Source organism: Balaenoptera acutorostrata, chromosome 12 (assembly GCF_949987535.1).
Source record: "Balaenoptera acutorostrata chromosome 12, mBalAcu1.1, whole genome shotgun sequence".
NCBI lineage: Eukaryota > Metazoa > Chordata > Mammalia > Artiodactyla > Balaenopteridae > Balaenoptera > Balaenoptera acutorostrata.
The window spans coordinates 71,439,782-71,467,567 of NC_080075.1; the positions used below are offsets into that span (position 1 = coordinate 71,439,782).

Sequence of the window (27,786 nt, forward strand, 5' to 3'; positions counted from 1 at the left end):
TCAATTAGACAACTTTTACTAAATGAGAAAACTACATTTAAAATGTGCTTTAAAACAAAATGGAATTAGAAAAAAAGACATATGCATTTGAAAGAACGTTGCACTGTGCTGAAAATCAAATCTCTTGCAGTAATACGCCAATTCTTAAAACGTAAGTTAACAGAATTCTCAATTTAACATTTTCAAAGACGATATTAAGGTCAAGAATTTCACATCTATGATAGCACTTATAGAAGGGCATTTATAAATATGATGTCCATCCCTATGAAGCTTACAAATTTGACAACGCTCAATAAAAGCTTTTAGAATCACATCCAAAAGTGCTGCATCCAAAGCATCACAAATCTGTGTCCTGTAAGTTCTCCTTCTAAAATCTTTATGTTGACTTTTCTACTCGTCATTTGTAAATACTACCCTTAAAAAAAAAAGAGAGAGAACAGGAAAAGAAATGCTGCAATAAACCCTTGATCATGTACAGAAATTATTGCTACTATAGTTCACTACAAAGCATGTCTATACAATATCATATGAACTTTGATCATGAAAAATCAGAATAAAAATCTTTAGTGACATAAGCCTTACGATCGTATACAACATTCACATGGCAATATTAGACAGTCAAGCACCCAATACCCATAGTTGACAAATGTCCCACTGACCAGCATTCATTTAAATACATCCTTCGTACAGAGGGAGGAAAAAAGAGATAATGTCAGCTTTCCAAGGCTTGTCAAAAAAGGATTCTCATGTTCTGTGGATCTAAAAACAAACAACAACAACAACAACAACAACAAAAACCAAAAAACAAAACCAATGCAGGTGAGGGTGTTACCAGAAAGTTAAGCATGCCAAAAAGGTGTTTCGTGCGAATTAAAACCTAAAGCCAAGGTACCACATAATCACATTACCAACTAGTTGGGTATACTAAATGAGCCTTATCTTAAAGTTAAATGAAAATGCTACTGCACAATAGAGCATCAATAAGTTAAAATTAGAGTGCACAAATCCAAATCAGTGGCAATTTCTGTATAAAGCAAAATATTCACTATCAGCTGTAATCTTTGCCCAAACTGATTAAATCACTCGATTGGACAGTTTGCACATTTTTAAAAAATATCTCTAAAATTCCTTTTTACTGTAATGAGGCATAAGTTTTCTTAGTAAGATCAAACAGGTACATAAGTAAATAAGCAATGGAAAATTAATAGTCGATGAATGTCTTTAAAGCTCTTCCCACATTTCACTTTTTAAAATGTCTGGGAAAAAATTTAAAGAATTTGCCATTATTTTAGCAAAAACAAACAAAACAAAACAAAAACAAGCCCAAAATAATTAACCAACCAAGCAACACTAAAACCACATTACACAGATGGATCATCATGCTTTCATCTGGTTTAACTATCACATCTAGTTTAACTGGGATGCTTTTCAACTTTAAAAACTGTGATACGTGAAGATGTAAATTTAATGGGTAATTCTGAATTTGGATTTAACTTTGTTGAATATTATAACAGTATACTTATTACAATACAGTGTAGCACATCTTTCTATTAGAAAAAAATTTAAGATCCTTTACCCGTCTCCTTAAGTTAAAGGTGTGACATCATAAAGGGTGTCAAATGGCTGGATGGTTTTACAGTGCACACTTATATATTATGAAGTATGTCCTTAACAAATCTGATGGTTTCTTTACAGAGTTCCTTTCTTCACCTCTTCTTCGGTGGATTAGCTGTTCGAGGTGGAGTGACGGGACGTCCTGAATTCAGTCCACCATATTGGTACTTAGCTTTCTTTTCAGATGGTTTCAATATCTTAAAGTAAATAATTTAATAACAATGTTATTTTTTCAAGTACAATAAGTTTAAGGAAATTACTGTTACAATAGTGGGCTTTTCAATAAATGACATCAATTACAAAACTGTAGAAGAAAACAGCAAAGTTCCACAAACATTTCTCACGTTTAAGGAGTACAGTAAATGTCTGAATATTGCTATTACTGGTCATTCCATTGATAATTTTAAAATTTTATTTATTTATTTTTTTGTTGGCGTATAGTTGCTTTACAATGTTGTTATTTTCTGCTGTACAAAAGCTCAAGTACACAAATCCCATCAACTACCCAATCCTTAGATTTAAGTATCAATAAAAAAATTTTCAAACTAGTGTATCTCTATGACGAAGAAAGAATACTAGTTTAAGAGTCAAAACACCTAGGTTCTCATCATTCTTCTACTATTTAGAGGGTAATTAGTCACAAACTATTCAGATCTTAATTTATTATGTGTACACAGATCTTTTATTTTAAAAAAGCTATATAAATTAGATATCACAATGTTCACCCATTAAAATGTAACAAGTCAACAATTTTTAATATATTTACAGCTATACAACCGCTGCTATAATCTAACATTAGAATATTTTTGTCACCCCATAAAGAAACCTTGTTCCCATAAGCAATCACTCCCTCCCCATTTCCATTCTCCACTCCCCTAAAACTCCCTTCAACTCCAAGCGATCACTACTTTACCTTCTCTTTGTCTTTTCTGGCTATTTTAAATAAATGAAACCATACAACGTGTGGTCTTTTGTGACTGGCTTCTTTCACTAAGATAATGATTTTGATGTTGTAGCATATATTAGTCCTTCATTACTTTTTTTTTTTTTGGCCATGCCACACGGCTTATGGGATTTTAGTTCCCCAACCAGGGATCAAACCAAGCCCCTTGGCAGTGAGAGTGCAGAGTCCTAACCACTGGACCCACCAGGAAATTCCCAGTACTTCATTACTTTTAATTGCCAAACAATACACCATTTTATGGATATTCCACATTTTGTTTATTCACTCTTTAGCTGATGGCCATTTGGGTTATTTCTACCTTTGGCTATTATAAATACTGCTCCTATGAATATGCATATACATGTATTTGAGTACCTGTTTTCAATTCTTTCAGGTATATACCTAGGAGTGGAATTGCTGGGTCATATAGAAACTCTATGTTTAACTTTTGGAGGAACTGCCAAACTGTTCTGCAAAGCAGCCACACCATTTTCCATTCCCACTATCAATGCATAAGGTTCCAACTTCTCCACATCCTCACCAACACTTGTTACTATCTGACATTTAAAAATTATGTTTATTCTTGTGGGTGTAAACAGAGCTTTAACCTACATTTTAGGTAGAGAATTTCAGTATTTACATAAAAAACGTGTAGAAAAGACTCATAAGCATTTTTATTCAGAGTGTCATAGTGCCCCAGTGGTGGGGGGGAAATATATTAATACAACTCCATTATGGCAACTGTTGAAGGATAAGGCCTGGTTACTATGTTTAAACTGTAAATGCGAAATCAAACATTTAGCATTCAAGTCTACTAACTGATAGAAACAAACCCCTTCTACATTTAAAAAGAGAAACATAGTGTGTGATGTTAAGGACATAAAATAACCTTTGCAAAAAGCTAAGTATTAAAGTGACAAGTCCATGAACAAGAATGATTTTAAGGAGCACACTAAAGCTAAAGCTGGTCTCTTTTTAAAATGTAAATGTCTCTATATTCACAAATTGATACTTCAAGATTATTTGGAAAGTTTTTCTTAGGTAAATATTCTACATTATTTTAATCGGAGTTCATAATATAACTCTCTCCACTCAATGCCTGTCCTACCTATTCATCTTGCAGAAGAAAACAAAATCTAAATTATTCACTGAATTTACATTCTTTTAGTAGGTAAGCCACTATCTAAGGATTCATACAGGAATTTAACAATTTAAACATCTGCATCAAGAATGACTGACACGACTCAGGTTTCCTAAAACTCTAATTATGGGATATATACCAAAAAGACTGGAGCGTTTGTGAATGAAAATAGAAATCTCTAAAGGAGTCTATGAGTGATTTTACTTCTGAACAAAACTGATTTTCTATACTAACTCAAGGAAAGAACACGATCTGAAAGAAAATTCTTCTGACAATAGTTTTAATTAGATTTCTAGTTGTTAAAACCTTTTAGTTACCAAAGGGGAAAAGGGGTGGGGGAGGGATAAATTAGGAGTTTGGCATTAGCAGATTCAATCTACTATATATAAATTAGATAAACAACAGGGTTCTACTGTATAACACAGGGAACTATATTCAGTATCCTGTAGTAAATCACAATGGAAAAGAATACGAAAAAGAATACATATATATGTATAACTTAATCACTTTGCTTTACACCAGAAACACAACATTGTAAATCAACTATACTTCAATTAAAAAAAAAAGAGAGATTTCTAGTTGTTAAAAGTTTATATATTACATCATACCTGAAATGAACACATCAAAGTTTCATCCACACTCATCATTCCACCAGCATTATCAAACTCGCCACAGTAATTTGGGGCTGAAAATAGGGTTACCAATTGTCGCTTAGCAAAGAATTCATATCCATCTTCCACCACCTGGCAAAGGAAAAGTCAAAAGAAAAAACACACTTATTTATGTGTTCTTTGAAATTCTCAACCATCAATATTAAGATTAATGTGACAAAGACCTGAAAAAAAACCAAAACCCTGTTTTGTTTTGGAAGCTTGATTTTTGTTCCACTTTCTAATTTCCTATTAGTATTACATAGCCACACACTGAAAACTTTACTAAGTTGAGCTTACTTTACACAGATCACGCTACTAAAAATTAGCTGCCTATAGATTACACTTCTATGTGTGTAACTCTTTTCCTTAATGATTTAACATGATTTCTAGAATCTGTTGTCAATTCCTGAGTGAACTAAACAATTTATGTTTCCCAGTCTACAGATTTGAGAGGTATGCAATGACATGTAAATATTTTCTATTTATTTGTAGTAGGCAAGAATACTTTCTCAAGTCTTCTAGGTATTCTTTGATTAAGCAAAATTATCCTACAATACTTGGAGAAAGCACTTCCACAATTATTTACATTTTTATATAATTCCTACTTTAGTATCAGGTACATGTGCCGGTTGTTACTACCTCACGGTAAAATTTAGATATTAACCTTTTCTGTTAAGACTTTGTCCACCTTATCTACTCCAGCTCAGCATACTGCTTGGCACTCAGTATGTCCTTTTAGTTCTTGGTTTGCTTGTTCATTTGTTTATTTATTCACATATTTACTAAAAGAACAGGGTTTTAAAAAAAGGAAATATCTGTAGTTTGTGTTGTTTCCCATCATAAATCTCTTAGTTTTAGAGACAATAAGTTTGAAAATAAGCAGAACAGGATTTTAGAGGTGTCTAGAAAAAGATCATGCAAACTAAGGTAGCTCAGTAACCTGACTTTTAAAAATCATCACTGTTTCTGAAAAGACAAATGAACAGAGACCTATAGCTGAAAAAACTGATCATCAGTGGATATTTTATTAGGAAACTCAGCAACTCTGCCCTGTTATCTTGTGGAAGACTTATTTTAATTACCTAAACTATAAATACAATGTTCACTGATTAAAAAACAACTATGCCAAAAGCAAAGGATTTGGGGACATAACTTCACTTAATTGAACTAGGAAATTTTAATAGAAAAAAAGGCATTTGATATACAACACGTGCAGAAAATGAGAAGCCTGTCATCTTTGTTATCACATAGGATCACATAAAGAAGGTAGAAGTAGTCAAGAGTTATGGGGAGGGCTTCCCTGGTGGCGCAGTGGTTGAGAATCTGCCTGCTAATGCAGGAGACACGGGTTCGAGCCCTGGTCTGGGAAGATCCCACGTGCCACGGAGCAGCTGGGCCCGTGAGCCACAGCTGCTGAGCCTGCGCATCTGGAGCCTGTGCCCCGCAACGGGAGGGGCCGCGATAGTGAAAGGCCCGCGCACCGCGATGAAGAGTGGCCCCCACTTGCCGCAACTAGAGAAAGCCCTCGCACGAACCGAAGACCCAGCACAGCCAAAAATAAAAATAAATAAATAAATAAATAAATAAAATTAAAAAAAAAAAAAAAAGAGTTATGGGGAGCAAAACCACAGAAAAAAGGGGAGTATTGTAGAATAGCATATAATTAACAAATTTTGCCTTAAAGAAATAACAAGGAATCTTTAAATATTATATTTACAAATTTCAAATACTTAAAAAAGTAGCAAAAAAAGATTTTAAAAAATGCTTTTCAATGTATTTTAAATTAGTTATGTTCTAGAGAGCATGAGGACTTGATATATTGTTAAAATAAGCTTTTGTTATTTTATTCAACATACACTAACTACATGTTACAATATGTCAGTAAATTCACAAGGCAATGGATATTCAAAGGCCAACAAGTCACAATTCCCTCCTTAAAGAGTATATAATCGGTGAAGGACAAAAACCCCCCAAATACGCCTAAATTGTACATGTATTTTTTTTAACCATGGTCATTTTTAAGTCTTTTGTCATTTACAGACAGTTCTGGGTGTACTCTGATGATTTTGCAAATATGTTCCTATAAAAAGGTTTCATCTTCAAGAAATTCATGGAAAAGACTCTGACAAGTACAGGTTTCTGGTAACTGACTGTACTGCTGAACTGAATGAATAAGCATTTTCAGAACTCTAATGAAAAACTGATGAACTCATAAAAGTGCTAACAAAAGATCAAGATGAAAAAAAAAAGAAATTAATTACATGGGACTGAGTGAACTGATGAGGATGAGTATAATTTTTGTGACTTTCTGTCTGAATTAAAAAAAAAAAATCCCACAAGGACTCAGAGGAAAAGAATATACAAATCAATTTTCACTGCAAAGTAAAGGAGCTGTTACAGTGGAGGATTACTGGACTGAATGTCAATATTATGACATAGTATAAGTGTGTTTCATGTTTGGTAATTGCAATCATTGTTGCTTTTGTTGTGGTCATCCATGTACAATGCTTGGTGTCAGTCTATTTATCTCTTGTAAAAATAAAATACAGTGTGTGTGTGTGGAAAAAAAAAAAAAAATGAAATAGAGACAAAAAAAAAAAAGTGGAGCATCAGAATAATGCATTGTGAAAAAGAGTCAACCAACAATTGCTGGCTCTGAAGATATAGAGAAAGTGGCCATGAGCCAAGGAATTCAAGTGACCTCTAGAAGCTAAAAAAGGTAAAAAAAAAAACAAAACAAAACAGACTGTTTCCTTGACTACCTATGCCTTGGCTTCAGCTCAGCCAGACTTATTTCAGACTTTTGACTTTCAGATAACACATCTGTGTTGCTTTCAGGTGACATGTGGTAATCTGTTTCAGCAGCAGTAGGAAACTACCAGGAAGGATGTGGTAAAGACAGTTACTGGGGATTTAGATTTGAGGTGAATTTTAGGGAAAAAAATACCTAAGGTATAATTATTAAATAAATCACCATTAATATTTATCATGTTTTAATGTATCTCCATATTGTTTTGGTGAATCCAATTGTCAATAATTTAATATAACTTGGAGATAACTTTTTCATTTTTTTAATTAGAAATTTTACATTTTAAATGCTTCTGAAGGTATTATTTTCATTTTTTATTGAGTTGTCACACAATTCAAATAATTCTAGCAAAAAATTTAAGTAAAATGAGAGGTTTGCCTTAATGTAGGTGTAACTTTTTAAAATATCACATCCTTTTTGGATGTGACAATGTTCATAAAATTTTGCTTTTAATATTCTTTTTCCAAATATAAAGATAATTATGTTTTGATCATTTTGCTGCTCAAGCTGAGATGAATTTCATGTGGTTAATTTTTGTTTATTATTACACTTGTGTAACTGACATAATTGCATTTTTAATGGTGCTATACTAAAGCACAAGCTAAAAGAAATACCAACAAAGATAATAGTTTTATATATCTTTATAGATACTATTTGAATTACATTTGAGTTAGATACTGAAGCATTTATTTACTGCCACCATAAACAGAATATCTGAAAAACCTACTTTAATAACATTTTAACAAATAGTTGATTGCATATAAAAACATTGCTTTATTTGTACGGGCATGATAAACATTTTGAATGGGATTTTACAGTATTTCAAGCACTTGAACTAAAGTTTAAATATGGTTAAATTTCACCAGAGTTTATTGAAAAACTATATATTATACAACTAAAATTCTACAAAAACCCTCTTTACTTTTAAAATGGAAGTATAATAAACACACATCATAAGTGCATTTTAAGTGAACAAATTCATCAAATCCCTAAATGTCAATATAGAAAACGTAATCTGAATCCCAAGACCCTCATTTGTGTTCCCTCCCAGTCATTAATCCCATCAAAGACAGATGTTATTCTGACGTCTATCATTATAATTTGGTTTTGCCTATTTAAAAAGTTGCATGTGTTAGGAATTATACAGAGTATATCATGTTGTATTTAACTTATTTTATATAATATTGTTTGTAAATTCATCTGTGTTGTTGCCTATAGCTGTAGTTTGTTATTTTTCATTCTTTATTGATTAAGTTACATGATTATATCAATATGCTATGAGGTAATCATTAAATCTACTTTTGATTGATAGTTGATTTTTTCCCCTAGTTTGGAACCATTATAAATAATGCTATGCTGAATATTCTTGTGTACGTCTTTTGGAATAATCTTGTTCATCTGCAGACTATATTACTAAGAGTGGAATTGCTTTGTAGTGGTGTAGATTATGCTTATGATTGGTTTTGGTAGGCAATACTAAACAGTTTTCTAAGGTGGTGATACCAATTTATGTAATCACCCATGTCACATGAGATTTCTAGTTTTTATATTATTGCTAAAAAAAAAAAAAAAAAAAAAAAAAAAAAAGAAAATTCAAATATACACAAAACTAGAGAGCGTTCAATAAACTCCCAATTACTCACCAACCTGATTCAATAATTACCAAGACCTTGCTACATTTATTTCATTTATCCACCCCCGCTTTTCTCTGATGTATTTTATTTTTTTTAACATCTTTATTGGAGTATAATTGCTTTACAATGCTGTTAACTTCTGCTTTATAACAAAGTGAATCAGCTATACATATACATATATCCCCATATCTCCTCCCACCCTCCTTATCCCACCCCTCTAGGTGGACACAAAGAACGGAGCTGATCTCCCTGTGCTATGTGGCTGCTTCCCACTAGCTATTTTACATTTGGTAGTGTATATATGTCCATGCCACTCTCTCACTGCTTCCCAGCTTATCCTTCCCTCTCCCCGTGTCCTCAAGTCCATTCTCTATGTCTGCGTCTTGCTGATGTATTTTAAAACAAACCCTAAATACATCATCTTACCCTATGTATTTGAGCAGGCATTTCGAAAAATATGGACATCCTTCTTACATAGCAATATGTATCATCACAGAGCTAAAACAATTAACAACGACTCCTTGATATCTAATACCCAGCCTATAACTGAATTTCCCCAATTGTCTTTTTACAGTGAGTTTTGTTCTTATCAAAATCCACACAGTTCATTTGATTTTTATCCATAATATGTAACTATCATATTAAAATGGGGTCAAATATTTCTAGAAAGCTTCAGACAAGAACTGAAAAATTTGTTAGTATTGCAGTACACTACAAAAATATATTCCTTTGAAGCCTTTCCCCTTAGAGGGGGTGAGAAAGGGTTAACTAATCATTAGACTGTTAATTGTGAGATCAAGGTATAGGCTTTACCTCTTCTACTGCTTTCCTTGTATAATTAGCTTTCTTGGATCTCAATTTCCTCAAAAATAAAAGGAGTACACCTGGGTGAAGTTAATAAACATCAAAACATCCAAAAGTTTTGTATTTCATACCTGATGAGCTCGACAAATCAAGTCTAAATCATGACGATTCAGAAATTTACTGACTACATCAGCTCCAAAAGTAAAGGAAACACCACGATCATTTTCTCCCCAACCTTGCACATCTTTATCTGGGTCAGACCACAGCAAATCACAGAGCAACCCTTTAAAGAATAAAAACACAGCAATGAAAAAAACAAAATTTATAAAATAAAGTATATCTACATCACATTTCTTCTCCTGTCCTCTTACCCTTTAATAAATAGTAATAATCACTTGCCCCCTAGTATCCCAGCCTATCAAACTTAGCCATTTTTTGTTAAAGGAACCATGCAAATACAATTGTGCCTGACTTATAAGGCAGTACTCGCCAACCCATTCCACAGATAAGACGTGTGCATGGCTCACTGTAAAGCATATGATATTAGAAAAGGTTGTTCGTCTTTTGTCTATAGTTTCTCCGTATGGATAACCAATTGACCCAGTAGCATTTCCTGAATAGTTCATCCTTTCCTTACAGAGCTAACTATCCTGTTTCTGGTGCTGTAGTCTATTCCATTAATCTACTTTATTTAACACTGAGCCAATTACACACTAGAGCTTTTAAATAAATCTTTCTATTTGGTAGGCCTACCCACTTAGTATTTTTCTTCAGGATTGTCTTGGTTACTTTTAATCCTTTGTTCTTCCACATATAAACCTCTGAATCAGTCTGTCAAATTCTGTGGACCTAATCGAGATTTCATTGGAACTACATTTGATCTATAGATCAATTTGAGGGAAGAAAACATTTTCTACAAAGGCCTGGAAGATTTAAATAAAGTATATGGAGGAACAAAATCAGATCAGATCCTTGACTTTAGAATGTTTTGGGCTTAAAAAAAGAGGTCAGAGCTAAAAATATTTATTTAAGTATCTTCATCTTACTAACAGTAGTGTAAATCTTAGACAGGGACTGAGACCATCTTGGGAATGTAAAGTAAGAAGACCAGTAAATGAACTCAGGAATCAAACATTTAATAAGCAGGCAGAGAAGGAATGAGCAAAAAGTATTGGGAAGGAATAGCCAAAACAAAAGAAAGAGATTAGAATAGTAGGATCTCCTGAAAGGGTAAGAATTATCTAGAAGTAGGAAATGGTTAAGTTTCAAGTACAATGAACAAGTGGATTAGGACAAAAACCTATGCTATTTACAATTAGATTATCAGACTGTAATGAAAGCAGTATCTTGATGGTTGAGGGTAAGAGAGAGGGTAAAGTCAAGTTGTAGTGAGATTAAGAAAGGGTGGATGTTGAGATGGTGACATTTAGTTTTCTAAGAACTATGGTACTAAGGGAAGACTGTTTTAGAATGAGTCAGCTTTAAAGTTTTTTTTGATAATCCATATACCTCATAATATAGCTTATCACGAAAGGAGATCTTCATTTTGAGTCACAGTACAGCTTGTCTTGATAGGGGAAGTACCTAAAACACCCTGTAGAAATCGTGGCAATGCATGTTTAATTTCTATCATTATTTCCTAAACTCCTGTCATGATGTTTTAAGAAATCCACCAGCATACAAAATCCATTGGGATGGTCTCAGTTTAAAAGCTCTTTCTGGTTTCTAAAGAATCAGAAGCTGATTCTTTAAATACACACACACACTGCTCTATAATGCTCATAGTTTCCAGTCTGTTTCCACAGAAGAAGCAGTGAGGAGGTCAAGGTATTATTCTATAATTTTAATGTGACAATAAAACTAGAATGTAGTTGCTTTTGGAATTATCTGGAAAATGCAACAGCCTAGATGCATACAAAATCAAATAATCGTAGCAACAACGTGGCGTTCCTTAATCTTAATGGATTGAGACAAGAATCTCAGAGTCAAGGTTCAATATTTATAATCCACTCCCTAATGAATAAGCAATATAATCATTAGGCTACTGTCTCAAAAGACATAATTTATAAATTAAATTTCTAAAGATTACAGAGAATATGAAAGCTCAAAATGACTGTTTTTAGCATCTCGGAAACTTCCCATTAAAATATGATAAAAAGAGAAACCTAACGTGCCATCCTTAAAACTGATTTATGTCTGAACTATACCAACAACAGAAATGCTGAAGATGGAATGACTTGATATTTATATCGTACCTTGTACCTTATTTTAAATAAATACCCTATTATTTAAATACTAGTTTCTATTAGGTTTGGTCAAATATATTCTATAATTACAATCAAAATCTAGAAAAATGCATGTTTTCTTTTTATAATCAATACAAAAACATCGTGTTACTCAAGTAAGTTATGAGACAACTTACTGCAATATGCAATATGTTGGTGGCTTACTGATAATAGAGGATCTATACAACTGTTTATAATGGTTGCTGTATAGTCATGAGTAGCATTCTGAGTGATATCATTACACTTTCAGTATGCTTTAGTACACCGAGCAAAACAGTACAATCACACTTGAAAACAAGCAACCAGATGCCTGTTATTAACAATCCAATTTAGAGGTTTGGCCATGGTTTACTCAGGCACTGGTTCACAAATATTTTTTAATGCTTACTTTTCTATAGTCTTTGGCTCTTACGAGTGGGAAATGAAGCTAAGTACCATCCAGCCCAACCCTATTTGATGAATAATCAATTCTCCTTTACAAAATTACCAATAAATAATTCTCTTATCAGTAAGCTAAAAGACCTTTCCCCCCCACATATATATGATGTTCCTAATGTATAATAGGATTTCTAGACCCTATGGCACTCTAGGCAATCCTCATTTTAGATATTAAAGTTTGTTGAGAACTAATGAATACAATAGATACGTGGTGGGTCTGACTACACAAATAACAATGGGACAATTAATCCAATAATGTAAGGTTTTTTTTTTTTTTTTTTTTTTTAAAGCCTGGTAGAAACTGAGCGAAAGGGCAATTTTGCTTTTGTTAATGCTTTTAACAGTATGACAGTGTGATATAATAAAAATACTTTTGGTCTTTGTTCCCATTCCTGGCACAAAGCTAAAACCCTTGAAATTTCCTGATAGAAGTGTCTTTTGTTGTTCATAAGGAGCCTCCTTTCCATCACATCTGAGTTTATGCTAATGAGGGGACCTAGGTGGGTTGGGGGGGACCCAGAAACTTCACCATGGGACCCAGTCAGCACAAAGACCAAACACATGGTTAGAGAGTTGGAACTTCCAGCCCTCCCACTCCGTACCCGCCACCTCTGGGGAGGGGTGAGAGTGGAGGGCTAGAAACGAAGTTCTATAAAAACCCTTGAACAAGGGCTTCCCTGGTGGTGCAGTGGTTGAGAATCTGCCTGCCAATGCAGGGGACACGGGTTCGAGCCCTGGTCTGGGAAGATCCTGCATGCCGCGGAGCAACTGGGCCCATGAGCCACAACTACTGAGCCTGAGCGTCTGGAGCCTCTGCTCCGCAACAAGAGAGGCTGCGATAGTGACAGGCCCGCGCACCGCGATGAAGAGTGGCCCCCACTCGCCACAACTGGAGAAAGCCCTCGCACAGAAACGAAGACCCAACACAGCCAAAAATAAAAATAATAAATAAATAATTAAAAAAAAACCCCTTGAACAACTAGATTTGGGTAGCTTCCAGGTTGGTGAACACGCTGATGCCAAAGGGTGTGGGAGCTGTTCACCTACCAACACGGGGCTCTCCCCATACCTTTGCCCTGTGTATCTCTTCCATGTGGCTGTTCCTGAATTGTATCCTTTATAATAAACTGGTACATGTCTAAGTAAAGCATCTGAGGAAGTGGTTGTGGGAACCTCTGAATTTGTAGTCTGTCAGGTAGAAGTGTGGTTCTCCTGGAGACCCCACTTGAGGCTGGCGTCTGAAGTGGGAGCAGAATTGTGGAATGGAGCCCTTAACCTGTGGGGTCTGGGCTAACTTCAGGGGTTAGTGTCAGAATTGGAATGAATTGCCGGATACCCACATGGTATTGGAGAATTGGCTGTGGTACGGAAAAACTGCACACATTGGTTGTCAGAAATGTCACACAGAAAGGTACTGATGTTTTAAGCAAAAGTTGAACTGAGGAAACAACACACTAACTGCATTCAATTCATAGGTCTTCATGGTATTTTATGATATGAACACCGTAATTGGTACATATACCAGTACTCAAATATGAATAATTATCATTTAAAAGCCAATAGAAAAGTCAGGGTAAGTGGCAACTATACCTAACATTTATTTATAAAATTACATTAGGCTCATTTGTTAATCAACACAGCAATTTATCCTCAGTTGGAACTTATTTGCTTCTGTTTTATTTGCTTTACTGAAAATCTGAAAGTTATTCTCAATGTCTGCATAGTCAATTTTCAGATTTTTTTTTCACATAAATGTTCACAATTTTCATAACATTAACCACACATCTCTAGAGCCTTCTGTCTCAAGAGCCTTAAGACCTCTAAAAATCTGAAATATAGATGATACAGAAAATAACAGAAAACTACTAGATAATTTAAAAGAAGGTAACTGTAACCTTGGCTAAGAAAGACTATTTTAATTAAAAAACTTTCGACTTATTTTTAACAACTGTTTGAAGAACATAACCAATGTTGATATGAATAAAGGAATTTAGAAAGACTGGAAGGTAAGGGGACTCAATAGCAGAACTTTTGTGAAAAAGTAAGTTTGACAGAACCACATTATGGTTATATATAAAACTTAAAACTTCTGTACTTTGGAGTATTAGTGGAAAGTGAAATATTTTGTATTATTCCAAGTAATCTGTAGTTAGTTTATTGACTACAAAAAAAGCTCTATTATTTATTACACAATACAATCCTACTTCCATTAAATATAATTAAGTTCAAATATGCCAACATTTTACATTAAATATTGATTAAACTTCTCTATATACTTAACCTGTATCAGGGACATCAGTGGGTCTCATAATTCTCCGAATCTGCTCCATGGATTGCAGGTCTGGTGACAGTCCTATAAATGAAAAGATGACTCATAGTACTGACGTTGAAAAACTTTTCTCTCAAATAAAAAGCATTTAATCAAAGAGATTTACTACGTGAAATTAAAGATACTTCAAGTGTTCCTTTCAATGTTATCTTTAATATATTGGGTTATTAAATAGAATCCCACTTTGATACAACAGAACATTACCATTAGGTCTTCTCCATTTTTCCCTACCAGGGGAATAAAACTCCTTTTCATTTCAAAAGATTTTTCAAGGAAAAAAAAATCCTACCACTCTTCTTTCTTTCCAATCACTCCCTGCTCTTCATAGGAACGCACTCAATTCCAATCCTTCCTACTAAGAAGTTTTGCCACTTCTTACCACTTAAACATGTTTACTTAAAGTGCTCAACATGTCCCATTAAGACCTTCCTACATCCCACTCCAACATGCTCAATATCTTACATAAAAGCATAATTGTTGATCAGAAAGATAAACAAGGAAAAGCACATGAAAATACTTTGAAATCTTTTAAGTAGCCTAGTATTTCTCTTTGGAAGACAATTCAAGTATCACCTCACATTCCATATTCAATATTCATACGGCTACATGTCTATTCTTAACTATACTAATGTGCAAGAGCTACAATTTCTTAAATGTTTAGTATCTACTGTAAAATGTTTCAATTAACATAGTAAATTATGTCCTATCAGAGAATAAACAATTAGCTCAAGCCTAGATAAGTGAATCTATCTTTTAGCATTTTTCTACCTTAATTCTTCCTGCACACAGATGAAAAACTAATTTTCTTATAGTATTTTCATTAAACTATCTCCCTGTACAAAAACCTAATATGGCTATTAAACCATTCAAAAAACTCCTTTGCTCAGTGTTCAAACCTCCATAATCTGATCCCATCATTCCCCATATATATTTGACATTCTAGTTGGGCCAGTCCTCACACATTCCTTGAACTAGAAAGACTGTCTCAAGTCCTTTTCGCCTCCAAAACCCATGCCTCCATAAATGTTTGCCCAACAATTCTCTACCTTTCCTGACTTTTCATTATAATTACTGTCTCAACAAATACACATAATTGAATTCCTTTCATTACTCAATTATCTGTTTTGAAAATGTTTTATCAATAGGTTTTAAATGCCTCAAGATAACCAGATCATACACTATCTATATATTTGCACGGCATCCAGCCAAGTGCTAGAAACATGTTAGTTTTTCAAATGAACTTTCATATATTCAAGTTTATTTAACACGTCATACAGAATAATTTGTCATTCTACTAAAAAATTATTTTTAGGACTAAAGCAGACATATTACATAAAGCCTAGAACTCTTGGCATGTGACAACATGTAAACATTGAGTTTAATATTATATATACGTTATATTTATATAATATAAATATATATTTATATAACATAAATATATTTAATATTATATTTGGACTCTGATGAAAAGTATTTAATATAGATGGGAAAATAGTCATGATCCTCTCATTTTTACTGATAGTAGAGGTATCCTTCTGTCAAAACTGAGGCAAAGGAAAGACATTTTTTTCAAGCAAAACTCTGGTTTATCCTCATATGTGAAATTCTTTAAAGACAAGTACTAAATTTGCATTTTCATTATGTAAATAACCGCAAATTTCTAGTTATTAAAAGACATTTTAGCCATATTTAAAACAGTTTTAATCACTTGAGTTTTCAAATAAGCACTGCTTTGTTTTTCCACAGCATTTCAATTATTATAGGCCTTTTCTAAATAATGGAAGAAAAAGAAGAAAAACCCATAAGGCGAATTTACTAGTCTACCTCCATGACAACAGAAGATCTTCTCATCCACAATGGCAGCTATAGGCAGACAGTTGAAACAATCAGTGAAGGTCTTCCACAATTTAATATTAAACCTTCGTTTGCCTATAAAAAGGACAAGCAATAGAATAAATCTAAAACTGTTCTTATTAGTTATCTAACAGCAACAGACTTATGAATGATTCCAATTTTCTTTATGTTTATTTAGCACTTGTTTTTTCTATAATGAGTGTGACTTGTATACTTTTAAAAAGGTAATAAATATAATAAACATTCAGCACCTTCAGTAAAATTACAGAGACTACAAATATAGTGCCAGGTGATTTATGAAACAAATCAAACACTTTTGCCTTTTAAGGTCACTATAACATAGCAACTTTGAAACAATCTAATAGACTATTAGTTTACTTTTTCCATTCAAGATGTTAAATACCTAGCCAAGTTAGGTAAGCCGAAGTGAAAAGGGTGCCTCTGGAGACTGTTTTAACTCTAATGCACTGGTAACACGGCATAAACTTACTGCCAAGAAAGGAGAATTACCAGGTGCTTAACTGGCATTCACTTTTGAGTAAATTTTTACCTGGCACCATAGTAAGTGTAAGTAAAGACACAAAGGCTATAATTTTCCTGGAGTCTAGCATAAAGAGCTACAACAAGCACAATCTCAAGTGCACGTTCACCTTTTTGGAGTTACTTGATTTTTCTGAATTTGGCAGTAAGTTGCAACAACTAACCCAAGGGAGGGATAAAAAGACACAAAGCACTAATTTCCTACGCTTTTATGCCATAATCTGCCCCTCAATGAACAAGTATAACTCAAAGTGTTTACAAGCTGCTCTCAACATACATTTCATTTGATGTCATTTCTATCCTTGAGGATATTCAAGTCCATGTTTTATCCTTTAATAATATACCTCTATTTCTGAAGTAGCTTTAGAAAAGTGGTTGCAGCCTGATGTACTACAATCCACTTCCTGTCTACTGGTCTGATTTAAACAACTGAAACCATAACAGTACACGTTAGAAATAAAAATGCAATATGTAAAATCAAATACAAAATCACTCCCACTAGAATGTAAACTCCATAAGAATAGAGATCATCTCTCTTGAGCACTGCTGCATTCCCAGTATTTAGAAAAGTACTGGCATATAGTACACCCTCAAACATTTGTCAAATAAACGATTACAAGAATCAAGGAGGTAGGGGTTGTAATAGGACTCTACCATAATTAAGGATGGAAAAAAGCAAAAAGAGATTCTAATGGAGAATTCAGCATTAAAAAAAAATTTCAATTTGAAAATCATTGTTAATTGGTTCTAAATTTAATTAACCAAACATGTTCATTCACTCCCATACTCTTAACAAAAGCAAAAGACCGAAGTCAAATGTAGTAGGGTAATTCAGTAATAACACTTGGAAACACTACCACACAACAGTGAATCAGTGATTTCTTACTGATGAAAAAGAGTACAACAAAATAAGGACATCCAGAGTATTCAGTATCCTTATCTCTCTAGTTTCATAGGCATAGATTAAAATTCTAATAAACTTCACCTTTTAAATAATTTCATAGAACCTCTCAATATTTTTTGTGACACAGGGTCAATAAGAGTTTCTGTCATATCACAAGAAAGTTGAGAGCTAAAACCTTAATGGAGACTAGAAAAACCACAGGCTACAGTCTATAGTGACCTCTGTTCCACTTGGATATTTTTACTATATAAACTAATTATAAGAGGGCCTTTCAGCTGAGTAAGTTGCAATTAACCTGAAACAACATGACCAAGGAGATCCCCAGGAACCAATTTAATTAATAACATGTTTCCCAGTTTTAGGTTCCTCTTCTATGTAAGGCTTTCTTCTTGGGCTTCTGTTTGATAGACCATATTTTTAAAAACTCTGAATTGAAGGAACTCTTTTGAAATGGAAAATTATTAGGGAATTTTCCCTTTAATAAGAAATAAGCTTTTATTTTTACTTACATTCATCATAGAATCCATAAATGCGATTGATGCTAGCACACTCATGGTTTCCTCTTAAGAGAAAGAAGTTCTCGGGATATTTAATTTTATAGGCCAACAGCAAACAAATGGTTTCCAAAGACTGCTTTCCTCTGTCCACATAATCTCCTAAGAAAAGATAGTTGGCTTCCGGGGGGAAACCTCCATATTCAAATAATCGCAGTAAATCTGTATACTGTCCATGAATATCTCCTAAAAATAGAAAAAAACAGTTTTAGAAAATTTATGGTTACTGTGGTACACAGCTTCTATGAATGTTTATACCCTTATGTAATCCTCTTCTCTTGAATGTGGGCTGTAGCTAGTGACTTACTTCTAACAAAGAGGATACAGCAAAAGTGAGATGGGCTTTCACTTCTGAGATTAAGTTACAAAAAATTGTAACTTCCCATCTTGCTTGCACTCTCTCTTGCCTTCTCTCATGCTGGATGATGAAGCCACCTAATGGAGAAGCACATCTGGTAAAGAACTAAAGGAGGTCTTTGGTCAACAACTCATTAGGAACTGAGGTCCTCAGTCCACTGGCCCATGAGGAACTGAATCCTTTCACAATTGAGCCCTGAGACGACTGCAGGCCCAGATGACACCTTAATGGGCTGTGAGAGACTCAGACCCAGAGGACCCAGCTAAGCTGTGCCTGAATTCTTAACCCACAGAAACTATGAGATGATAAATTAATGTCGTTAAGCCAAGAAGTTTTGGGGTAATTTGTTATGCTAATACAGTTACACTATCTGGTAGTTTAACTTAGGTCCACTTTTTTATACCTAGTAGTGAGCAAACAGCAAAAACTTAGAGATATTTAGTATAAATAACTTCTACTACCTTCAAATTATTTCTATATTAAAGCATTTTAGAGTATCTTGTTGAGAATATGACTCTTTAATTTTAAGATGACTTATAATTTGCTTCATTTCCACAAAATTTCAACTACCACCTCTTACAGGTGATACTCTAAGCTAATTAATTTATTCAACATTAACTCAGTTAATATCTCTTAATTGCTACGCACTATATAAAGGAACACCAAGTACATGACTTAATAAGCCACGTAAGAGGAAAAAAAGTATTTTAAGAGCACACTATGCATCTGCAGGTTACATGGTGTGAATGTGCATCACTAAAAAACATGCAGGGGAATGAAAAGGTCTGTACATAGCAAATAATCCTTGATTGAACAAAAGCTGATGGTTAAGTTCATAAAAGCTAAGTGACAAATACTAACAGCTACTAGAGGAAAAACTGCACTATCAAACCAAAAGTCAGTGTAATACATCATTTATACCACTTCCCATGTTATGTGAACTACAGAAAAATGCTTTCTGTGCCAACAGTTTTTCTAGCTTTAACAATGCAATCAAACTGGGACGAAGTGAGAGAGTGGCATTGACTTACATCTACTACCAAATGTAAAACAGATAGCTAGTGGGAAGCAGCTGCACAGCACAGAGAGATCAGCTCGGTGCTTTGTGACCACCTAGAGGGGTGGGATAGGGAGGGTGGGAGGCAGATGCAAGAGGGAGGAGATATGGGGATATATGTATATGTATAGCTGATTCACTTTGTTATAAAGCAGAAACTAACACACCATTGTAAAGCAATTATACGCCAATAAAGATGTTAAAAAAAAAATGCAATCACTCAACTAAGGTTAACTTTAACTAAGGTTAAAGTTTTAGTTTTTGGCCAAAAGCCACTGTAAGACTTGAAAGATCAAATACAAATTGTATAAAGTTATATAATCTTCAAAATAAATTAAAATGACCACATCTAAGTTAGAAAACCATGGATATTGCCGTACTGACCTCCGAAATTCTACACCTGTTTTTTCTAACCAGTGTACTGGAATGCCCTTTCTCCAGATCCTTGACAACAATGGATACCAATTTTTGACATTTTTTTTTTCAATCTGATCAGAGTTCCAGATTTGTTTTTAAATTGCATTTCACTGATTACTGGTGAGGCTGAAATCTTACATTTACTGGCCATTTGAATTTCTTCTACAATCTGCCCCCACCCCTTAAATTTTATTGTATTACCTTTTTCTTGTTTCTAAGAACGCTTTATATAGTGTGAACAGCAATCTCTTAATCTGTTGTATATATAGCAAACATGTTCTTCTTGTCTCTAACTTGTCATTTTATAAAAGTCTCAATTTCTATAATTTAATGTAATAAAACCTAACAATCCTTTTTTTAACAAAAATTTTTAGGTGTTTTCTCAATCATCTTCAATGTAAATATAGGATTCAAAACAGATTGTTTCCGACTTTACCCATTTACATACCACAAATTTTTAGTGGCGCTTCCAATTCCAAAAGAATAGGCTGGCTGAGAAAGATCTCCCGAGACTTGATACATAAGCCCCGAACTTCTGCTTCAGTCATCTGCACAATCTTTCCTGGACGACATCCTCGTACTGGTAAACAATAAATAAAATGGTCAGTTTTCTAAAATTTATCCATAAAATAATAATTCTTAAAAAGGAGTCATGCCCATATTTTGAAGATCAGAAGAGTCACGTAGGCAGCAAACTACCAGATATCCTGTTGTGTCCTATGGCTGACAGTAAGGTTATTCTATGACCTCTGGCTTTTCTCTATCTCCACTGTTGCTGGTTTCTGACGCTCCTCAAAGCAGCTGCCATGGAAATGCAGTCTTCTTTGTTCTCCAGTGGCCAACTTAAAGCCTCACAGCCCAAGTGACTAAAACTCATTAATTAATATGGTTCTCAGTAACTTCTGGGATGGAGTGGGGAGGAACGGTCCATGGGTAGTTCCTTATTTGCCCTACTGAACTCAACAATCATTTCCTCTCATCATTACCTTCTCCACTGGCTCTTTCTCTTTAAATATACTGCTAGCTCCCATTCTATCTCATTTAAAAAAGGAAACAGAGACTATACTTCTATATACTCCTATCACTTCCCATTCACAATTAAGTCCATGAATTTCTTGCTAAAAATTGCTGATTCCTTTGTCAGGCTGAGAGGGGCTTAAAAAAAAAAGTCGTCCTCCCCCGCCCCAAAGCCTATTCATGTATATATTCCTTAAGTATAGTAATATATAAGTAACAAGGAGGAAACAGAGCCAATGTTGAAATGCGTTTTAAGCAAATATGACAGTTAATAAGATCATCCCTGAAATTCAAAACAATTATCAGCAGAACTGCCTTTATTATAGGAACTTAGCATAACTTCTACATTAGTACTAGTTCTCAAACATCAATTACCTACTTCCCATAAACATGTGAATTTTTTTAAGATGAAAAAAAGACATCTAACTTTGTATCTTCCACTAAGTATCTAGAATACTAGCTTAGATTCAATGCTCTGCAATAGGAACAATTCTTAATCTTGGTATGAAATTTTTTAAAATTAATTCATTTATTTGGCTGTGTTGGGTCTCAGTTTATCAGTCAACTGATAAAAAGGAATAAATCAAGGCTGCCTGTTGAGCATCTTTTCACGTGCCCGTTGGCCATCTGTATATCGTCTTTGGAAAAATGTCTATTCAGGTCCTCTGCTCATTTTTTAATTGGGTTTTTTTTTTTGTGATGTTAAGTTGTATGAGCTCACTTTTATCCATAAAGATATCCAACTGATTTAGCACCATTTATTGTAAAGATCATCCTTTCTCCACTGAATTGCAGGGCTAACTTGGTAGAAAAATTAGGTGACCATACATGAATGGGTCTGTTTCTAAACACTCTACATAGTCCGTTAACCTGTTTATTTTTACATCAGTACTATGCTATTTTTTTTTTTTTTTTTTTTTAGTTGTGGCATGTGGGATCTAGTTTCCTGACCAGGGATCGAACCCAGGCCCCCTGCTTCGGGAGTGCGGAGTCTTAGCCACTGACCACCAGGGAAGTCCCAGTACTATGCTATCTTAATTACTATAGTTTTTAATAAAGTCTTGGTATCAGGTAATATAATCATTCTCATTTTGTTAAGATTTCCTGGGCTAATCTAGTCCTTTTGCATTTTCAAATATATTTTAAAACTGACTTGTCCCTTTCACCCCCAACTTGTTTTAACTGGGAATGAGTATGTAAGTCTAGGGAGAATTGATATCTCAACAATACCGAGTCTTCCATTCCACAACATAATATTTCTCCTTTTATTTAGGTTGCCATTTGTTTGCCTCAGCACTGTTTTACAGTTTTTAGTGTGGCAGTCCTGCAAATTTTTCATTAAATTGATGGGAGGTGAGGGGCACTGCTACTGTAAATGTGTTTTCTTATTTCATTTTCCAATTGTTTAATATCAGCATATAGAAATAATGGATTTTTGAAAACCGACTTTACTTCCTATTCTAACAGTTTATACATTCCTTTGTAGTTTCCAAATATATACAATCATGTCAGCTGTGAAAAGCCAGTTCTACTTCTTTTCCAATCTTTACATCTTTTATTTTTCTTCCTCACTGAATTGACTAGGACCTCCAGGACAATGTTGAATAGAAGTGGTGCTAATGGTCTTCCCTGTCTGGTTCCTGAACTTGGAGGGAAAAACATTCAATTATTTCACCATTAAGTATGATAGCTATAATTTTGTACATACTTGACTAGTTTGCTAAGAACTTTTATCATGAAGAGTCTTTAAACTCTGTCAAATACACTATCTCATTTATTGAGATAATCATAATTTCATCCCCTTTATTCTGTTAATATGACTTATACTGATTGTGCTAAACTTGGATTCCTAGAATAAGCCCCACCAAATTATGACATTATCTTTCTTTTATACTGCAAGATTCAATTTGCTAATATTTTGCTCAGGATTTTTGTGGCTATATTCCTGAGAGATAATGGCCAGTAATTTCCTTTCCTTGTTATTTGTCAGATTTTGGTATTAAGATTGTGCTAGCTTAAGAAATCAAGTTGGGAAGTGTTACCTCTTTTTTTATTTTCTGTATGAGACTTTATACAACTGGTAAAATTTCTTCTTTAAATGTTTAGGCCACCAGTGAAACCATCTGGGTCTGGAATTTTCTTTTTGAAAAGTATTCTAAGTACAAATTCATTTTCTTTAACAGATACAAGACTATTCGGGTTTTCTATTCCTTGTGTCAGTTTGCCAAGGTTAGTTTTTCATCTAAGTTATCAAATTTATTAGCATTGTTATTTAGAATCTTATTATGCTTAAAATACATATATTTAAAACTTTTCTCTGAACCATTTGAGAATAGACTGCATACATCATGCTCTTTTACCCCTTAATACATCAGTATTATTCCCTAATAGCATCTCTTATACAGCCACAATACAAGTTATCAGATTCAGGGAATTTAATATTGATACAAATCTTTAATCTGAAGAATGTACTAAAGGGACTTCCCTGGTGGCGCAAATCTGCCTGCCAATGGAGGGGACACGGGTTCGAGCCCTGGTCTGGAAAGATCCCACATGCTGCGGAGCAACTAAGCCCCTGCACCACAACTACTGAGCCTGCGCTCTAGAGCCTGATAGCCGCAACTACTGAAGCCCATGCACCTAGAGCCAGTGCTCCGCAGCAAGAGAAGCCACCGCAATGAAGCCAGGCAATGAGAAGCCTGCGCACTGCAACAAAGACCCAACGCAGCCAAAAATAAATAAATATATAAAAAAGTAAAAAAATAAAAAAAAAAGAATGTACTACAATTTTAGTAACTGTCTCCATCATGTCTTTTACAGCATATTCTTCCCCAGTACGGAATTCAATCCAGGATTACATTATTGCATTATATGTTCAATCTTTTTAGTCTCCTTTAATAGTGGTATCTCCTGTCTTTCTTGATACTGGTAAATTAAAAAAATTTTTTACATTATCAGTCTTTCTAGGGGGTTATCAATTTACTAATCTTTTCAAGGATTTCATTTAAAAAAAATCATACATCTCCTTTTTATTTGATTTCTGCTCTTACTTTTATTATATCTTTCCTTCTACCTTTTTTGGTTATAATTTATTCTTCTGTTGTCTTGAAATAGTTTAATGTTCAGCCTTTTTTTCTAATATATACATTTAAAACTATATGTATCCCTCTAAGCATTCCTTTTAGCTGCAACGGTAAAAGTTTTAACACATATTTTCACTATTATTTAGGTCAATGTATTTTATAATTTTCACTGTTATTTCTTCTTTAGCCAGTAAAATATGTGAAAGTATTTACATTACTTAATTTCTAAATACCTGAGGATTTTCCAGTTATCTGCTATTGATTTCTAGCTTATCACCAATGAATTCAGAGAACATATCTGAGATCTCTCTTTTCTTTCAAATTCAGAGATTTGCTCTATGGTACAGTATATTTTAGTAAGTGTCCATACATACTTGAAAAGTATGTAATATCCTACAGTTGCTGGGTAAAGCGTTCCATGTGTATCAATTAGGTCAATTTTACTGTGTTGTTTAAATCTTCTAGATCCTTGCTGATATTTTTCTTGTTTATTAGTTACTGAGAAAGGTGTGTTAATCTACTATGGTTGTAGTTTTGTCTATTTCAAACTTTTGGTTCTATCAGCTTTTCCTTTTTGTGTTTTTGACCTATATTATTAAATACTTAAAAAATTTAAGATTGTTATATCATCCTGTTGAATTTATTCCTTTTAATTGTGCAATGCTCTTCTTTCCCTCTAGCGATTCTTCTTACCTTAGTCTTTTTCTGGCATAAATATATAGCCAACTCAGGTTTCTTTCGGTTAGTATGTGCATAATGTATTTTCCTCATTCTTTTTTTTTTTTAAATTTATTAATTTATTTATTTATTTTTGGCTGTGTTGGGTCTTCGTTTCTGTGCGAGGGCTTTCTCTAGTTGTGGCAAGCGGGGGCCACCCTTCATCGCGGTGCGCGGGCCTCTCACTATCGCGGCCTCTCTTGTTGCGTGTCCAGACACGCAGGCTCAGTAGTTGTGGCCAACGGGCCCAGTTGCTCCGCGGCATGTGGGATTTTCCCAGACCAGGGCACGAACCTGTGTCCCCTGCATTGGCAGGCAGATTCTCAACCACTGCGCCACCAGGGAAGCCCCTCATTCTTTTACTTACCCATCTGTGCCCTTAAATTTAAAATATGTCCCTTGTAAACAGTACATGGTTATGTCTTCTGAGCTTTGTCTGGAGTGTTTGCTCCTCTCACATTTACCATAATCATTGGGAAAGTTGAGTTGAAGTAAACCATCCTGTCGTTTGCTTTGTCTCACCTGTTTTTTATTCCTTTCTCTTTTCTTACATTTCTTTGGAGTAATTGCTTATCTTTTATTATTCCATTTTCTCCTCTATTAGCTCTTTAGTTATATATTCTTTTTCTTTTGGCGCTTACTCTAGAGATAACATATGCACTTTTGACTGATTTACCACTCTCCAGACTTTTGCTCTACAGTTGTCATATACTGCTCCCATATATTTAAAACCCCACAAGTCACAATCATTATGTTAAACAGTCTTAATTTATATTTATACACATTTATCTTTATTGCTATCTTTCATTTCTTTCTGCAGTTCTGTGCTTTTATCTGCGATCATTTTCTTTCAACATGAATTTTCTTTAGCATTTTTTAGTGCCATCTATTACCAATAAATTTTCTTAGTTTTAGTCTATCTTTATTTTGCCTTCACTTTTGAAGCATACGCTCACTAGATTTAGAATTCTAGGTTAGCATTCTTTTTTTTTTCTTTTAGCACTTTAAGAGGTCATTCTATTGATTTCTGGCTTCTGTAGTTTCAGGTGATATATCAACCATCACTCTTATTATTGTCCTGAGGGTAATGACTTATTTCCTTTGGGAGCTTTTAAAAATTTTTTTCTTTGATTTTAGGAGTTAAGTCCATGATGGGTCTCAATATGACTTTATTTACATTTTTCCCACTTGGAAGTCACAGAGCTTCTTTAATCTTATTTTGGTATCTTTCTCAATTTTGGAAAATTCTTGGTTAATATAGCCTCTATTCCACATCTCTTGCCCTTCTGGGAATCCCATTACACATGTTAAACCCTTCCATTGTCTTCTGTTGCTTTCTTTCTGTACTTCCCCTCTATTTTTTCTCTCTCAGCACTGCATAATTTCTACTCAACTCTTTTTTTCCCCTAGTTTACTACTACTCTATTTTGCTGTTTCTAATTTGCTAGTAAATGCACTACCAAATTCTTAATTTTAGTTAATATATTTTTTTAGTTGTACAGTTTCCAGGTCTGATAAAATTTTTCTTTTCCTCTTTACCTTGAGCGTATTAAATCAGTTATCTTCAAGTCTGTGTGATAACTCTAATGTGTGAATTCTGTGGATTTATACCTTTTTCTCCTCTTGAATTTTTGGTCCATTAATCCTGTTAGCATTCCTGTAGTATTTCACTGAATGAAATATTTGATTATGGATGAAAAACTGTACTAGTTCTATATGACATCTTCCTCCATGCAGGGCTGCTTCCTTTAGCAGCAGACAGAGTACCAAGGACTCACCCACATTTTCTTTTTTTTTCTTTTTCTTTTTTTTGGGCTGTGTTGGGTCTTCGCTGCTGCACTCAGGCTTTCTCTAGTTGCGGTGAGCGGGGGCTACTCTTTGTTGCGGTGCGCGGGCTCCTCATTGCGGTGGCTTCTCTTGTTGCGGAGCACGGGCTCTAGGCACATGGGCTTCAGTAGTTGTGGCACACGGTCTTAGTTGCTCCACGGCACATGGGATGTTCCCGGACCAGGGCTCGAACCCGTGTCCCCTGCATTGGCAGGCAGATTCTTAACCACTGTGCCACCAGGGAAGCCCCTCACCCACATTTTCTTGAGGGCTGGTCTATTTCATTTTGCCCTCAATCTTGGAGAGTGGCCATGATGGGTGTCTCAAGAGAAAACTCAGGGTATAATATGGCCTCTCTTACTTCATAAAGACTGAACTTCACCTTGTGCCATGTTGGTACTGTGGGGGATGCTGGAATCTCTGTTCATATCTTTAGCTTCCCAGACACTGTTTTCTTCTGGTTTACTTAGAATCTTCCCTTGCACGTGTGTATCTTAGAAATCAATGACTTTAGGGGGACCTGACTGCAGATTTTGAGGTTAGAGTCTATGTGATTCTCTCCTCTTTTGGACTTAAGTTTCAACTGCTTTAGTTGCCCCAGACTTCCACCTCTCCTCTTTAGTCCAGTAAGACTGCCACTTCTTATTTGGAGTCTATTCCCCTATGCCTCCAGGAGTGACTGTTGAACACACTGGTGCTTTCCTTTTCTTAAAGATCAAAACCCTCAAAAATTTCCCGTGTTGTTTGCTCTTCAACAATGGAGTGGCTGCTCAAGTGAAAACAGAGAAGTACACAAAATATGATCATT

General features: G+C 34.5%; 1 protein-coding gene across 3 annotated transcripts in view; it reads right to left on the reverse strand.

Moving 5' to 3' along the window:
* PPP1CB (protein phosphatase 1 catalytic subunit beta) overlaps nt 1–27,786 on the reverse strand; it is a 39,143-nt gene continuing 11,357 nt past the window's right edge. For all 3 annotated transcript variants that reach the window (XM_057557782.1, XM_057557781.1, XM_007191363.2), the window contains exons 3-9: nt 20,783–20,914; nt 18,458–18,688; nt 16,475–16,579; nt 14,603–14,674; nt 9,730–9,881; nt 4,307–4,441; nt 1–1,811 (exon numbers count right to left, since the gene is read on the reverse strand). In XM_057557782.1, the coding sequence (XP_057413765.1) occupies nt 1,707–1,811; nt 4,307–4,441; nt 9,730–9,881; nt 14,603–14,674; nt 16,475–16,579; nt 18,458–18,688; nt 20,783–20,914 (932 nt within the window). In that variant the 3' untranslated portion in view covers nt 1–1,706. The remainder of the gene's footprint in view (nt 1,812–4,306; nt 4,442–9,729; nt 9,882–14,602; nt 14,675–16,474; nt 16,580–18,457; nt 18,689–20,782; nt 20,915–27,786) is intronic.